This window comes from Triticum aestivum, chromosome 7D (genome assembly GCF_018294505.1).
Source record: "Triticum aestivum cultivar Chinese Spring chromosome 7D, IWGSC CS RefSeq v2.1, whole genome shotgun sequence".
Taxonomy (NCBI): Eukaryota; Viridiplantae; Streptophyta; class Magnoliopsida; order Poales; family Poaceae; genus Triticum; species Triticum aestivum.
The window spans coordinates 105,231,339-105,248,256 of NC_057814.1; the positions used below are offsets into that span (position 1 = coordinate 105,231,339).

Here is a 16,918-nt window from a genome sequence, read left to right on the forward strand (position 1 = left end):
GGGAATCCGTCGCCGTCATCATCATCAACCATCCTCCATCACCAATTTCATGATACTCACCGCCGTGCGTGAGTAATTCCATCGTAGGCTTGCTGGACGGTGATGGGTTGGATGATATTTATCATGTAATCGAGTTAGTTTTGTTAGGGTTTGATTCCTAATATCCATTATGTTCAGAGATTGATGTTGCTATGACTTTGCTATGCTTAATGCTTGTCACTAGGGTCCGAGTGCCATGAATTTAGATCTGAACCTATTATGTTTTCATGAATATATGTGAGTTCTTGATCCTATCTTGCAAGTCATTAGTCACCTATTATGTGTTATGATACGGTAACCCCGAAGTGACAATAATCGTGACCACTCCCGATGATGACCGTAGTTTGAGGAGTTTATGTATTCACTAAGTGTTAATGGTTTGGTCCGGTACTCTATTAAAAGGAGGCCTTAATATCCCTTAGTTTTCAATAGGACCCCGCTGCCACAGGAGGGTAGGACAAAAGATGTCATGCAAGTTCTTTTCCATAAGCACGTATGACTATATTCGGAATACATGCCTACATTACATTGATGAATTGGAGCTAGTTCTGTGTCACCCTAGGTTATAACCGTTGCATGAGGAATCGCATCCGACATAATTATCCATCACCGATCCATTGCCTACGAGCTTTTCACATATTGATCTTTGCTTAAGTTACTTTTCCGTTGCCACTGTTACAATTACTACAAAACTGCTACTGTCACTTTTGCTACCGTTACCGTTACTTCCATACTACTTTGGTACTAAATACTTTGCTGCAGATATTAAGTTTTTCAGGTGTGGTTGAATTGACAACTCAACTGCTGATACTTGAGAATATTCTTTGGCTCCCCTTGTGTCGAATCAATAAATTTGGGTTGAATACTCTATCCTCAAAAACTGTTGTGATCCCCTATACTTGTGGGTTATCACACAACCGGTGGGGTATCCCTTCGATAGGTGGGAGTCATAGATACGAACAAGGACTACTACAGATTGCCATTTTATAAAGATTGTGCTTTAATAATAAAGAGAGAGATTATAGACATTTGATTGATTTCTTTCCATAAATGTTGCCTTGTGTTATCAAACGTTGATTCTTTTCCATAGATTTGGTCTTTAAACATTGATTAGATGTCCCCATGATTGGTTCCTTTCCATACAGACATTATTAATATATCAAAGATCAATCTGCATGATTTGTGTAGATTTGGCAGAGAAAAACTGGATTAAGTAGATCAATGAGCTAAAAACCGATTCAAATTAATTAGTTGAATAGAAAAGAAATCGGTGGGGGAGGTTTAACCGGAATGGAGACAACGCTACCAACTCACCATGGCGTACATGTCTATGCCGATTTTGATAGTATGTCGAGCACATACAATAGACTGGTCTTCGAAAAAATGAACAAAAAAATAAAAAAACATAGAAGAAAAGAATGAAAAAAATACGTCTGCATGCATCAAATGAGTCGGCAAACTTTGATTATGTACTTGGTGCTTTGATAAGTTTTCATTCGATTGAGTTAATGCATGACGTTGGTTTGGGAAAGTGCCAATTTGATTGGATTTTGCTTTGGGAAAGTGTCGATCCTGATAGTATGCTGAACACAAAATAATAGATTTGTCATAGAAAAATGAAACAGGAAAATCAAAAATAAAAAATCAAAAAACAAAGAAAATAAGAATGAGCGCACACAACAAATGGGCCCACCACCATTTGATTAAAGTTGATGTATTGGTAAAATTGTAAGATTTGATTTGAATGAGTAATGCATGACGTTGTTTTGGGAAAGTGCCGGTTGATTGAGTAAATGCATGCATCAAATGGGCCGCCAACATGGTCGCGCTTAAGCAAAAGACCGTTCGTAAGACACTCGTGAGCGTAATATAGGATTGGTGGAAGGTGAGGCAAGACTACCAACTCTCCCATTATGGGTAGAGATAAAATAGGATTTCAGTTGAGGCACACATCATCATTCAGGATATATGAAGTGCCTTTTTTTTAATTACTAATGTTGAAACTAAAAAGACAGCATTTTTTTTGTTCTTACCTAATCACCCCAGTATAATATCTTCTCAAAGGGCTATGGAAGAATTATTGGACTATTTCGAAACTGCTCTGAGTATAGATTTGGTGATATTCTATACATTTCTTTCGACTGTATAATATAGTATACGGATGCTGATATGGTGGCTTTTGCAAAAAGGTAGTGCTTCTTGCACTTGATGACATTAAATTATTCAGGTACCACGTACAAAAATGTAAGACTTGTGCGCTTACATCAACAGAAAATTATGAGTCCTTAAATTCTGTTTTGAATGGATTTGGAAGGGGAATTTTTGCGTTCACCATGGGTACAAACAACAAAAGAAAACAAGCCAATCTCAAATGAATTGTCCAATACACTATTTAAGCAGAACTTGAGACAACTAGGCAACAACACGGGCGCGGCGCCGCGCTGTCCGCCCCGCTAGTGTACTTCTACTATAGGAGCAGTCGTTCAAAGAGGCAGCTGCTCTACTGATCCAGGAGCTTAAGCAGCACGGGGAGCCCGCACTTGGGCTGCAGCGTCAGGAACTCGGCCGGCGCGTGCACGTACTCCGGCGCGACCTCGAACTCGAACCGGCGCAGGATCACGACGAGCGTCGCCTTGGCCTCCAGCATGGCGAAGTCCTGCCCGATGCACGACCGCGGGCCGACGGCGAATGCCAGCATTGCGCTTGGGTGCTTGGCAGCCCTGCCCACGCCGTTCCGGAACCGGTCCGGCTTGAACTCGCCGGCGTCCGCGCCCCACACCTCCTCGTCCCGGTGCATCATCGCTGTCGGTATCATGGTGATCGTGCCCTTAGGGATCTCCACGCCGCCGAGCTCCGTGTCCGCCATCGCCTGCCTCGCGATCATGATCACCGCACCGTACAGCCTCAGCGTCTCGTATAGCACCATTGTTGTCTGCCATCATCGATCACAACTCACAAGTGAAGTGAGTGTCACTAGTCAGGGCATTATTTGGTTCAGAATGGTGGGACAGGTAGGGGCTTACCAGCTTGAGCTTGTTGAGCGTGTCGCCGTGAAGCGGCGTCCCGGTGCTGCCGCACTCCCGGAGGACCTCCTCCCTGAGCTTCTGCTGCCATTCCGGGTGCGTGCCGAGGAGGAAGATGGCCCAGGTAAGGAGATGGGAGGTGGTGTCGTGCCCGGCGAAGAAAAATGTCTTGCACTCGTCGATGATCTCGTCCATGCTCATGGCGGCCGCCTTCTGCCCGCCGGCGCCGGCCGACGCGTTGGCCTCGAGCATCAGGCCAAGCAAGTCGTTGCCGTAGTCCTTGGACTCCTTCGCCGCGGCTTGCCGCTCGCGGATGATCGCCATGAGCGTGCCGCGCACCTTGCCCATGAGCTGCCGCCGCCGCAGGTTGGTCTTGGTGGGGAGGTATTCGAGGCCCGGGACGCGGACGTTGTTGATGGTGGAGACGGCGATGTACTGGAGCTCCCGCTGCGCCACGAACACCTCCTTCCCCTCCCTGTAGCTGCTCCCGAACGCCGTGTGCGAGATCACGTCGGCGGTCAGCTCCACGAACTGCTGCCCGACGTCGTCCACCCGCGCCACGCCGCCGCCGCTCGCCGCGGCGCGCGCCTCCCACTGCCGGACCATCTCCCCCGCGCACTCCGCCATCGTCCTGGTCATCATCTTGAGCTTGTCCATGGTGAACGCCGGGTGCACGATGCGGCGGTGGCGCGCCCAGTCGTCGCCGTCGGAGAAGACGAGGCCCTTGCCCAGCAGGGCCAGAAGGTTGGGTCCCGGGTTCGTCTTGCCGTACAGCCCGGTCCTGTTGGACAGGATCTGCTTCACCATGTCGAGGTCGCGGACGCATAGCGCCGGCGTGTACCCCGACCACGAGAGGAACATCTTACCGTACGACGCGACCCACGCCTTGTAGTGCGGCATCACGCGCGCGATGATGTCGTGGGAGCGGAGGTCGAGCACGTCGTCGGCCGTCGCCGCCCGCATCGCCATGGCCTCCTCGTTGTTGCCGACGAAGAACCGGTACGCCGGCCCGCGGATCCCCTGCCGCCGGAACGCCCTCGCGACGGCGTAGGGGCGCCACACCAGGTGCACCGCCGCCGTCCACAGCGAGGTTGCCAGCACCACGGCGAGCGAAGCCAGGACCAGCCCTGCAGCGGGCGCCATAGCCACCATGGCGTGCGAGGATCGATCTGTGCGGCGCAGCTCTTGGGAAATGATTGATCTGCTGATGATTGTGTCCACGCGTGCACGTATACGTACGATGTTGCTGTACTGGTGGATTAGGGGCTTGCGTTTGTAAGGTTCGGGGGCGGCCAGCGATCTCGCGGCTGTCGCCGATGAATGCTACCCGACGTGTTTGTCTGTTTGCTTGCAATGTCGGGCGGTGTTATCATTAATCTGGACCGTTCTTTCTCAAAGCGTATTGCTCACGGTAACTGTCGCAAGATTGATCCTAACCATACGATCTGAACACCGAGATTCATGCAAGTATTTCTATCTACTTCTGTATTGAAGAGGAGTTGGTGGTCCTACGTCCATTGGTGAAGCCTCTCCTTCTCACGTGTTGCATTAACTTAATCAAATTAAACTTTTGCAGCGCCTCATTGATGGAGGTAAGGTAATTGCATTAACTCGGTCAACTCAAATCAAATCATTTTATTTATATGACACATCCAATAAAATCAAATAAAATCATTCGAGCTATTTGACATGGGTAACCAAATCAAATCAAATTAAATATTTTGCATTAACTTGATCAAATAAAATCAAATCATTCTAGCTATATGACACATACAATCAAATTAAATATTTTGCATTACCTCAATTAAATCAAATCACTTACTGCATTAGAATATGGTGGGACGAGTGGTGTTAGATCACTAGAATATGTATGCCCCGTTGCAATACTGAAGCAACTATCTACTATTAGACTATCTCTACTATTAAAGTGGAGTTAGGGATTGTATGTTGGTACTTGGTAGGTTCAACTCTCTTCCCCTCGATACCCCTCTTCCCACGAAACAAAAACCCAACATCGCGTAAAACACAAAAAAAACCATCTCCCTTCCCGTGTTTCGCTTCATCTTTCGTCCTTCGGTCCTTCCTCATACCGAGTGCCCCTCCCGGTTCCTGGTTTTTTTTCACGCCCCAGTTTTTACCCATTTCCCGTAACCCCATGATTCCACACTCGACGCGCCTCAGCGCTGCCCGCTATTGGGCCAACTCCGCTACCTCGCAGCCCCCCCTTTTAATTGAAGTGCTAATTTTGCATTAAAAAAATGTAATTGTCTCAAGTACATCCGTTTAAGTTTAACTGTATTATTCACTTGGTGGTAGGACCAATGTTTACAATTGCATTTGTGGGGTAGATTCTTTGGAAGATGCACAATTGATGATATGCAGGGCGTCGTCGGTGGAGACGACTTGCATGTCGCCACACTTGACAATCGTCTTTCGGAACCACCGATGCACAGTGAAACGATGGCATCAAGCTTAATAGCACTAAGAACACACCTCATTGTGGTCTCTTTATGTTATGTTTGTTATTTAACGATTGGAAAACTATTGGAGCTTCTTTTTGGTTAAAATCAAAATATATGTTTTGGCGATTAGGTCACTAATCAATATTGGAAGAATAATTAATGAACGGGGAATACCTACGGGGTAGGCCCATGGATGCGTATGGCCCAGGAAAAAACATGAATCCTAGGCGGCATTGTTAGGTTCCATACAACAAGAAGATAAACAGGGATGACTCCCCTAAATTAGTAACAGTATAACAAGATCTAGAAGAAAACTGACCAGAATTCTCATATTGCCTGATCAACGAGTCACAATCATTATAATAAGCAATGTTTTTGACAATCTCCTCTATCTCATACCACAACCATCATGCTTTCATTGAAAATCCTTGTACACTAAGTTTGAGAGTGTGTCCATCCCAAACCTGCTGATGGTATTACTTGTTCCCGGCAGATACAATAAAAATCCTTATACCGAACAGCTAGGGGGAGGAGCCAAACCAAGTATCCTCCTAGAATATAATGTTTTTGCCACTACCTACAATCCATTTGCATCCTATTTTAACAGCTCTAGTAGCTCACGCGACCCCTTTCTGAACCTTAGATACTCCTACAATATAACTACAAAAGATGTTTGGGGAAGAAGAAGAGTACTTTCAATCTACAAATTCCCTCCAAATTTTGCCTCCTCAGCCATGTATGTTTTAACCCATGAGCCAAGGAGACAGATATTCAAATTTTGTAGGTTGGTATCCCCTCCAAATTCCTCTTTTAGACATTCCAATTGCCAATTCAGTAAGTGGATCTTCATATGCCCCTCAAAATTACTCCATAGGCAGTTAGCCATCTAGGAATTAAGGAGACCAGTTTCCCTCTTAGGGAACTCGAAAAAGAAGAGAAGATACACAAGGATGCTGGCCAGGCGAGATTTGATTAAAAATATTCTACCCCTATATGATAAAAGCTTCCCTCTTCATGCAGCTATCCTTTAAAGGATTTTGTCCAACAAGGGTTGAAGATCCTCTCCGGAGAGCCTATCATGATGTAAGGGAACCCCTAAGTAGTAATTAATAGGGAAATCTCCCACACGAGACCCAAAATAGCAGACAAATCTAGTCTCCGGAAGGTCTGAGCCCATGGGATTAGCTTATGTTATAATAGTTTATCTGCATCCCATGCACTTGCTCAAAGCAAGCATCCATTTCAAGTAAATAGTCATCTTAGGGTCACTATCTACAAAATAATGGTGTCATCTACATATTGCTGACTGATAATCCCCCTAGGGCAAACATTATGCCACATGCCTCTAATATGATCTTCACTAGCAACCTTAATGAGCATCCTAGTCAGCACATCTACTACCAGGTTAAAAAGTAGAGGTGACGAAGGATCACCTTGCCGAAGCCCTTTTCCAGTGAGAAAAAAAACAATTTTGGAGTTATTGAGTTGGACGCCAATGGACCCCCAATGGGTTTATTTTGTGGATCCAAGCAACTCACCTCCTGCTAAACCGTCTCTAGAGGAGGAGTTCCTCCAGGAATCCAAGGCTGACCGTCTCAAAAGCTTTTTTATTATATTTCAGGACCATTCCTTTGCTATTGGACTTCATCAAATCTTTTTCTCTACTTTTGCTACGTGTATTGTTGGTGAGATGATCGTTACTTGTAGGGAGTGGCTAGGCGCCAGGCGCCTGAAAAATAAGAAAATGGTCAGTTGATTCTCCCTCCTCCTATCTCAACCGTTAATTCAGGATCCAACAAACACTGCTCATCTTCAACGTCCGGACCGGTACTATTTCTCTTCTTCTCTCACACCCACCGATCCATCCCATGCCTAACCGTCTGCCTCCGCCACCCACAACCGGCAGCGCTCCCACAACCACCTTGCCGCCCCGCCCTCTCCTCAACCGCTGCCCACCGCCATGCCGCCGTTGCCCCCCGTCCATCGCTATAACCCCGCTCACTTTTGTACTGCCGAACTTTCACCACCCCCACACAACTAAGATAGATAATGAGGTCGCCTGCTACCATAAGATAGACCTAGAGGACTTTTTCAGCGAGCTCCTTCCTTCCCTCCGGTTGTTCTGTCATTCATGTGAAAGTCGACTGGCCCAAATTCTAAATTCAGACGACTTTACATATAGCTATTGTGTTACTTGCATCTCCTAGAGTTCTTGCATTGGATTGTGCCCATATTTTCTATGTTGCGTCGCACATTCCCCTTCATTCCATGCAAACACTACATGGAAACCTTCTATTGCTTTCTATTGTCTTGCTTTCTATTGATTTAGTGTTGATTTCTACCTCAGGCCAACTCCAATGCACGACCACAAACGGAGTTTGTTTTGTTCGAATTTTGTCCGTTTGGGTTGGGCAATGGGGCGGCGTCTAGCCGTTTTGCTAGATGCACCGGTCGTGCGCCCAACGCACGGCCGCATCTGGTCCGCCACGGCCGGCTGGAGGCCATATGTATACACTTTTTTTGCCGCATTTCTTTTATTATTTCATCAACAACATTTCGATACATTGGAGTACATTCACCAATTTTTGACTAGAAGAGAAAGACCAAAGAAGACAAGAAGCACAATTAGACATTTTAAAAGAAATCCAACTTCCATAACTGCTCCCACAAGTTGAATTGGTATCTTCTCGATGCCTTCATTGTTGATCTGCGACTTCTCAATCTCGCATACTTCTTTCTTCTTCGATTCTAAAGAAATAGACGTTGCTTCGTATCTAATCTCATCTCTAGTATCATCTCTAACCTCTATTCTAGCAAGGAGTGCACGAGGATCTATCAAATTTCTTCCTATCATTAGATCAATGTATTCTTCTCCCAATACCAAAACTTGCACCCATCATACACACAAATTTGAGTATAATCCAAGAGCTATTGAAAATGCGCCGAATCGGGAGCACATCTGAAGCAAAACAAGCACATACTCTATCTTTTTTGCACTTGATGAACACCCATCCCAAATGTTCTGGCGTGGTAGAAACGCGACGCATGACCTGCCACGGTCAATCATCACACTTTATGGGCGGCAACGGTGAACCGACGAGCCGCTGGGCCAGCACCGATGAAAGTGCAACTATCCCTGGGTGGTTTTGGTAATTCCTAACAACGTATAGCTCATTGAGCTAATGTTACTTCAAGATAAATATTTCAGGAAAGCTCAATGATTGGCATGGCATGGATTAGGAATGTGGACCCCTCAAAATGCTAAGGACAAAAGATTGGCTCAAGCTCTAAAGCTCAGGACTCTACATTTTACTTTTAGTGATCCAAGATCACATTGAGTCCATAGGAAAAGCCAATACTATTAAAAGGGGATGAGGTGTTGCTTAATGGGTTTCTTGCTCAAAATGCTTAGTGATATGCTCCAAAGCCCTCAACCACTTTCTCATATCCACATTTGTTCCAAACCAAAAGTCAAACTCGGACCCACCGAAACTTTATCCGGCACCATGATAACCCACATGTATAGGGGATCGCAACAGTTTTCGAGGGTAGAGTATTCAACCCAAATTTATTGATTCGACACAAGGGGAGCCAAAGAATATTCTCAAGTATTAGCAGTTGAGTTGTCAATTCAACCACACCTGGATAACTTAATATCTGCAGCAAAGTATTTAGTAGCAAAGTAGTATGGAAGTAACGGTAACGGTGGCAAAAGCAATAGTAGCAGTTTTGTAGTAATTGTAACAGTGGAAACGGAAAAGTAACTAAGAAAAGATCAATATGTGAAAAGCTCGTAGGCATTGGATCAGTGATGGATAATTATGTCGGATGCGATTCCTCATGCAACAGTTATAACGTAGGGTGACACAGAACTAGCTCCAATTCATCAATGTAATGTAGGCATGTATTCCGAATATAGTCTATGGAAAAGAACATGCATGACATGTTTTGTCCTACCCTCCCGTGGCAGCGGGGTCCTATTGGAAACTAAGGGATATTAAGGCCTCCATTTAATAGAGTACCGGACCAAAGCATTAACACTTAGTGAATACATGAACTCCTCAAACTACGGTCATCACCGGGAGTGGTCCCGATTATTGTCACTTCGGGGTTACTGGATCATAACACATAGTAGGTGACTAATGACTTGCAAGATAGGATCAAGAACTCACATATATTCATGAAAACATAATAGGTTCAGATCTGAAATCATGGCACTCGGGCCCTAGTGACAAGCATTAAGCATAGCAAAGTCATAGCAACATCAATCTCGGAACATAATGGATACTAGGGATCAAACCCTAACAAAACTAACTCGATTACATGATAAATCTCATCCAACCCATCACTGTCCAGCAAGCCTACGATGGAATTACTCACGCACGGCGGTGAGCATCATGAAATTGGTGATGAATGAAGGTTGATGATGACGGCGGCGACGGATTCCCCTCTCCGGAGCCCCGAACGGACTCTAGATCAGCCCTCCCGAGAGAGTTTAGGGCTTGGCGGCGGCTCCGTATCATAAAACGTGATGAATCCTTCTCTCTGATTTTTTTCTCCCCGAACGTGAATATATAGAGTTGGAGTTGAGGTCGGTGGAGCTCCAGGGGGCCCACGAGACAGGGGGCGCGCCCAGGGGGTAGGCGCGCCCCCACCCTCGTGGACTGGGTGTGGGCCCCCTGGTCTTGATTCTTTTGCCAGTATTTTTTATTAATTCCAAAAAAATTCTCCGTGAAGTTTCAGGTCATTCCGAGAACTTTTATTTCTGCACAAAAATAACACCATGGCAATTCTGCTGAAAACAGCGTCAGTCCGGGTTAGTTCCATTCAAATCATGCAAGTTAGAGTCCAAAACAAGGGCCAACGTGTTTGGAAAAGTAGATACGACGGAGAAGTATCAACTCCCCCAAGCTTAAAACTTTGCTTGTCCTCAAGCAATTCAGTTGACAAACTGAAAGTGATAAAGAAAAACTTTTACAAACTCTGTTTGATCTTGTTGTTGTAAATATGTAAAGCCAGCATTCAAGTTTTCAGCAAAGATTATGAACTAACCATATTCACAATAACACTTAGGTCTCATGTTTACTCATATCAATGGCATAATCAACTAGCGAGAATAATAATAAATCTCGAATGACAACACTTTCTCAAAACAATCATAATATGATATAACAAGATGGTACCTCGCTAGCCCTTTCTGAGACCGCAAAACATAAATGCAGAGCACCTCTGAAGATCAAGGACCGACTAGACATTGTAATTGATGGTAAAAGAGATCCAATCATAGTCATACTCAACATAAATTAATAGTAATGGATGCAAATGACAGCGGTGCTCTCCAACTCTTGCCTTTTAATAAGAGGAGGATGACTCAACATAAAAGTAAATAGATAGGCCCTTCGCAGAGGGAAGCAGGGATTTGTAGAGGTGCCAGCGCTTAGTTTTGAAATAGAGATAAATAATATTTTGAGTGGCAAACTTTCATTGTCAACATAACAACCGAGAGATCTCGATATCTCCCATGCTACACACATTATAGGCGGTTCCCAAGTAGAATGGTAAAGTTTATACTCCCCCACCACCAACAAGCATCAATCCATGGCTTGGCTGAAACAACGGGTGCCTCCAACTAACAACAGTCCTGGGGGAGTTTTGTTTGCAATTTTTTGATTTGATTTGAGCATGGGACTGGGCATCCCGGTGACCAGCCATTTTCTCGTGAGTGAGGAGCGGAGTCCACTCCCCTTGAGAATAACTCGCCTAGCATGGAAGATACAGACAACCCTAGTTGAAACATGAGCTATTCAAGCATACAAAACAAAATTTCATTTGATGGTTTAGAGTTTGGCACATACAAATTTACTTGGAACGGCAGGTAGATACCGCATATAGGAAGGTATGGTGGACTCATATGGAATAACTTTGGGGTTTATGGAAGTGGATGCACAAGCAGTATTCCCGCTTAGTACAAGTGAAGGCTAGAAAAAGACTGGGAAGCGACCAACTAGAGAGCGACAACAGTCATGAACATGTATTAAAATTAATAAACATTGAGTGCAAGCATGAGTAGGATATAATCCACCATGAACATAAATATCGTGGAGGATATGTTGATTTTTTTTCAACTACATGTCTGAACATGTGCCAAGTCAAGCCACTCGAATCGTTCAAAGGATGATACCACCCTATCATACCACATCACAACCATTCTAATAGCATGTTGGCACACGAGGTAAACCATTATAAACTCTAGCTAATTAAGCATGGCATGAGCAACTATAATCTATAATTGTTATTGCAAACATGTTTCTTTCATAATAGGCTGAATCAGGAACGATGAACTAATCATATTTACAAAAACAAGAGAGGCCGAGTTCATACCAGCTTCTCTCATCTCAATCAGTCCATCATATATCGTCATTATTGCCTTTCACTTGCACGACTGAACGATGTGGATAATAATAATAGTGCACGTGCATTGGACTAAGCTGGAATCTGCAAGCATTCAATACAAGGGAGAAGACAAGGTAACATGGGCTCTTTGTTAAATCAACCATAATGCATATAACAGCCACTTCAACATTTTCATTCAGGTCTTCTCCTCTCTACCCAGAAAAGAAAGGAAATAAAACTATTTACACGGGAAAGCTCCCAACAAGCAAAAGAAGAACGAGAAATCTTTTTGGGTTTTCTTTTAATTATTACTACTACAAGCATGGAAAATAAACTAGCTAAAAGCTACAACTAATTTTTGGGTTTTTCTTAAGGTTATTCAAACACACAAGAAGAAGGCTTAAAACAGAAAATAAACTAGCATGGATAGTACAATGAAAAAGTATGAGAACCGACAACTAGCATGAGTGTGTGAACATGAATGTAATGTCGGTGAGAAATACGTACTCCCCCAAGCTTAGGCTTTTTGCCTAAGTTGGTCTATGCCCATGGATCAAAGGCGTCCTCTCCAGTGTACTGAGGAGGATCCTCGGGGTGCCACTGGTTTGCGAGCTCTTCTGGATCTCACTGATAAACAGACTGACGGTAAGGATCAAGTGGTGGCTCCGGCTCGGGCTCTGGAACTTGTGTCAGGCTCCAATACGCATAAATGGCCTCCGGCAAGATGAGGTACGTGCCTGAAAATATGTTAAACAAAGAGGGCGCAGGCAAGGTAATAATGTGACAATAATTTTTATCAAATATGAATATATACTTAAGCATCTTCTTCTTATCTTTAACAATAAAATCATGTGCTACCATACTCTTATAATCTAGAAAAATAGGAGGCAACAACTTTTCCTCTTTCTCATAATGCCTAATAGGTATGTTAAAGTGTGCAGCAAGGCGCGAAGCAAAGATGCCTCCGAGGATGGGGCCCTTTGTACGGTTCAGACTTAATCGTTTAGCAATAATAGCGCCTAAACTGAAAGTTGTATCACGAAACAAAGCATGGTGCAAAATAACAATATCAGGAGCACTAAGATTTCCACTCTTCCCGCGACCAATCAAGCATCTACTAGCAAATACTGCAAAGTAACGTAGAACAGAAAAATGTATGCTAGTAATTCTTGCACCGGAAACTTTCCTCGTTTCCCCTACAACAATTTCATTAATAAATCCCTCCACATCACTACGGTGTGGTTCCTCTATGCTGCCCTCAAAGGGTATCTTGCATGCCCGACAAAAATCATACAAGGTCATCTCCTTAAATTCATCATATAAATGAAACTCCACTGAAGGTGGTGATCTCCTAGCATGGAAATGAAAATTTTGCACAAAAATATTAGTGAGTAGGAGATACTGTTTGCGCTGGTCGCGGAGGAAGTTGGTGAGGCCTGCATTCTCAGCCAAATAATAAAAACCATCATGAATCTCAGCTGCCTTCAAGAACTCATCACAAGGCCATTCACACGGCCAAACCTCTGTAGTGCGAGGGAGATTATATTTGGGCTTCTTATCCTCCTCACTTTTCTTATCCTTCGAGCTTCGGCTCGAAGAGCCTCTCAACAATCTCTTCATCATTTTTTTTCTGAAAATTTCTGAAAGTTTTAGTAACTCAAAATAAAAGTTAACCAAACTCAACAAAATTGATAGCAACTACTCCCACAAGTGCCTAGAGACTATATCATGCATTAGGACTACTTGGGACCAAATAAATTTGACATGCAAGCTCAAGAACAGGGTCACCTAAGCAGCAAAAATTTGCAATGAATAAAGCACTAGAAAAAAACTAATTGGACCATTGGAGGAGTCACATACCGAAGAACAACCCCCCAAACTAGTTTTGTGAATGGAGCTTCGAGCAAGGAGATCGAAAATCGCAGCAAAACGAGCTAGAACACGAGTTTGAGCTGTGTGGTGATTTTTTCTGGAGGAAGACGAAGTGTGTGGGTGCAGGAATAAGTGGAGGGGGGCCATGTGGGGCCCATGAAGTAGGGGCGCGCCCAGGGGGCCCTGAGGGGGTGGGCGCACCCTGGACCCTCTTGGACAGGTGGTGGCTCCCCCTGGTGTGTTCTTAGTGCCAGATATTCTTGCTACAAAAAATCATATTTCAATTTCAAGGCATTTGGAGAACTTTTTTTTTCAGGGTATTTTTTTCATTGCCAGGGTAATTCAGAAAACAGACAGAAAGTACTATTTTTTCTTTATTTAATCTAAATAACATAAAGTAAAAAGGAGGGTACAGAGAGTGGTGCTTTCTAACTTCATCCATCTCATGCTCATCAAAAGGAATCCACTAACAAGGTTGATCTAGTCTTGTTAACAAACTCATTCCGAATCGCATGGAACTGGAGAATTTTCGAATAGCACTAGGTTACCTCAACAGGGATATGCACGTCCTAAACAATAAGAATATCATATTTCATTTTGACAGTAGGAAGAGGACATTCAAAACCTCCAATAGTAATCGTTGGAATTTTTCCAATAGAATTGATATTGTGGACTTGAGGTTGTTTCCTCGGAAAGTGTACCGTATGCTCATTACCATTAACATTAAAAGTGACATTGCCTTTGTTGCAATCAATAACAGCCCCTGCAGTATTCAAAAAGGGTCTACCAAGGATAATCGACATACTATCGTCCTCGGGAATATCAAGACTAACAAAGTTCGTTAAGATAGTAACGTTTGCAACCACAACAGGCACATCCTCACAAATACCGACAAGTATAGCGGTTGATTTATCGGCCATTTGCAAAGATATTTCAGTAGGTGTCAACTTATTCAAATCAAGCCTATGATATAAATAGAGAGGCATAACACTAACACCGGCTCCAAGATCATATAAAGCAGTTTTAACATAGTTTCTTTTAATGGAGCATGGTATAGTTGGTACTCCTGGATCTCCAAGTTTCTTAGGTATTCCACCTTTAAAAGTATAATTAGCAAGCATGGTGGAAATTTCAGCTTCCGGTATCTTTCTTTTATTAGTAACAATATCTTTCATATACTTAGCATAAGGAAGCATATCAGTCAAACGCATACGCAAAAAGATGGGTCTAATCATTTCAGCAAAGCGCTCAAAATTCTCACCATCCTTTTTCTTGGATGGTTTAGGAGGAAATGGCATGGGTTTCTGAACCCATGGTTCTCTTTCTTTACCGTGCTTCCTAGCAATGAAGTCTATCTTATCATAATGTTGATTCTTTGATTGTGGGTTATCAAGATCAACAGCAGGTTCAATTTCTACATCATTGTTATTGCTAGGCTGAGCATCATCATGAACATCATCATTAATGTTATCACTCGGTTCATGTTCATTACTAGATTGTGTTTCAACTGTTGGAACACGCGGTACGCTACGCTAGCGCCAAATAAAATTGTCTACCGCGCACCCAAGATCATGCTGCTGGAAATAGATCACGGGGTCGGGTTTACCACTAGACGCGCAGTCACCACAGCGGAAGTAGAGTTGGTGATGCGTGTAGCCGATCTCCCGGGCCGTCTCCTCCTCGCGTTGCCGATCTCCCGCGAACAGCAACGACCCGTGAACGGTGATCTCCCGCGAACGGCACCTCGTGGTTCCCTCGAACGATTCGTCCAAGCACCGCAGATGCGATGCCTCCAAGGTATCCACACGTACGGGGAGCAGCGACGAGCGGCGGACTGCTAGGTCCGGTCGCGCGGCATGGGCATGGGGAGTGGCGGTGGCTAACCAGGGTTCAATCCGATCAACCCTAAGTGGTGTGCCCACTCCCCTTTATATAGACCTCCGAGGTGGGCTCAACACTTGAGCCCACTAGGAGTCCACATCCATTTTTCACTCAGATCCAATCTGAATGGGCTGCAGCCCCTTAAGTGTGCGACCCTATAGGTTCACGTACACATGGACACGACCAGAGTCGATAGTTGGTAGCGGCTCCTAGCAGAATGTGCCAACTCCCATGTGGGCGTAAAGTCGTTTGACGAACCTCAACAATGTGGCATATGCAACATTCCTTTTGCCTCACGATATGTGTTGTCGAGCTAAAGGCGAGTACTTGTCACCCTTGTGTTAGCTCGACCTCTCTTCTCGAAACCATGATACAGATTCCTGAACTGGGTTAACACTTAACCCATGTCGCATGGCCATGCTTTCCAAATCTGATCACTCGAGAGGGCCCAGAGAATATCTCTCCAAATAGGAGGGGCAAATTCCATCTTGGTCAACCATGTCTCGCGGCATGTCTCACGACTCACCTGAAAGCTACCTTTATAACTACCCAGTTACGGAGTAGCGTTTGATAGACCCTAAGTGAGTCGATCCTCATCCCGAGAACATGCGAGGACCTCAGGTCTAGGACATGGCATAGACATTGCACTTGAGACTAACAGATGACTATATCTCGCCGCGTCTCAAAGTGGGTCTGTCTGGATCGGTGATCTCCATCCCCGAGCCCATACTATCGGTTTAGCATCTCCATGCACATGACTTGTGAAACATAGTCATCAACCGAGTCGTATACTAGTCAAGGATATGTGTCCGCATAACCTTATCAACTAGGGACCATTAAAACAATCATCATACAATACATAGTTCCACAAACAAGTCACATACTTATTGATACATATCATTGATGATGTTCAAGGACAATACAAAGGACTCATGAATACATATAGAAATATCATCATCACATGATTGCCTGTAGGGCATATCTCCAACAGTCTCCCACTTGCACTAGAGTCAATCATTTAGGCATCGTATGCCCATGGAGCTCATGTGCGCCTCATGCTTCGGACGTGGGAGAGGCTTCGTCAATGGATCAGCAACATTTGCATCCGTGTGTACCTTGCATATGTTTACATCACCTCTTTCGACAATGTCGCGAATAAGGTTAAAACGCCTGAGTATGTGTTCGATTTTATGATGGTTCCGTGGTTCCTTGACTTGCGCAATGGCACCACTATTATCACAATAGAGG

The 16,918-nt window shown here is 44.3% G+C and overlaps 1 protein-coding gene across 1 annotated transcript; it reads right to left on the bottom strand.

Annotated features, from left to right (window-relative positions):
• Window positions 1-2,298: 2,298 nt before the first annotated feature.
• Window positions 2,299-4,308, bottom strand: LOC123168390 (cytochrome P450 709B2). Its single transcript, XM_044586258.1, has 2 exons — window positions 3,063-4,308; window positions 2,299-2,971 (listed from the first exon to the last, which is right to left on the bottom strand). Exons 1-2 carry the CDS (start codon window positions 4,212-4,214, stop codon window positions 2,540-2,542), a joined length of 1,584 nt encoding a protein of 527 aa, XP_044442193.1. The 5' UTR covers window positions 4,215-4,308; the 3' UTR covers window positions 2,299-2,539.
• Between the last annotated feature and the right edge of the window lie 12,610 nt (window positions 4,309-16,918).

Coding starts and splice junctions, on each gene's coding strand:
- LOC123168390 (XM_044586258.1), bottom strand. CDS start 4,214: ATGGTGGCTATGGCGCCCGCTGCAGGGCTGGTCCTGGCTTCGCTCGCC. Junction 2,972..3,062: donor CGCTCAACAAGCTCAAGCTG/GTAAGCCCCTAC, acceptor CGATGATGGCAG/ACAACAATGGTGCTATACGA.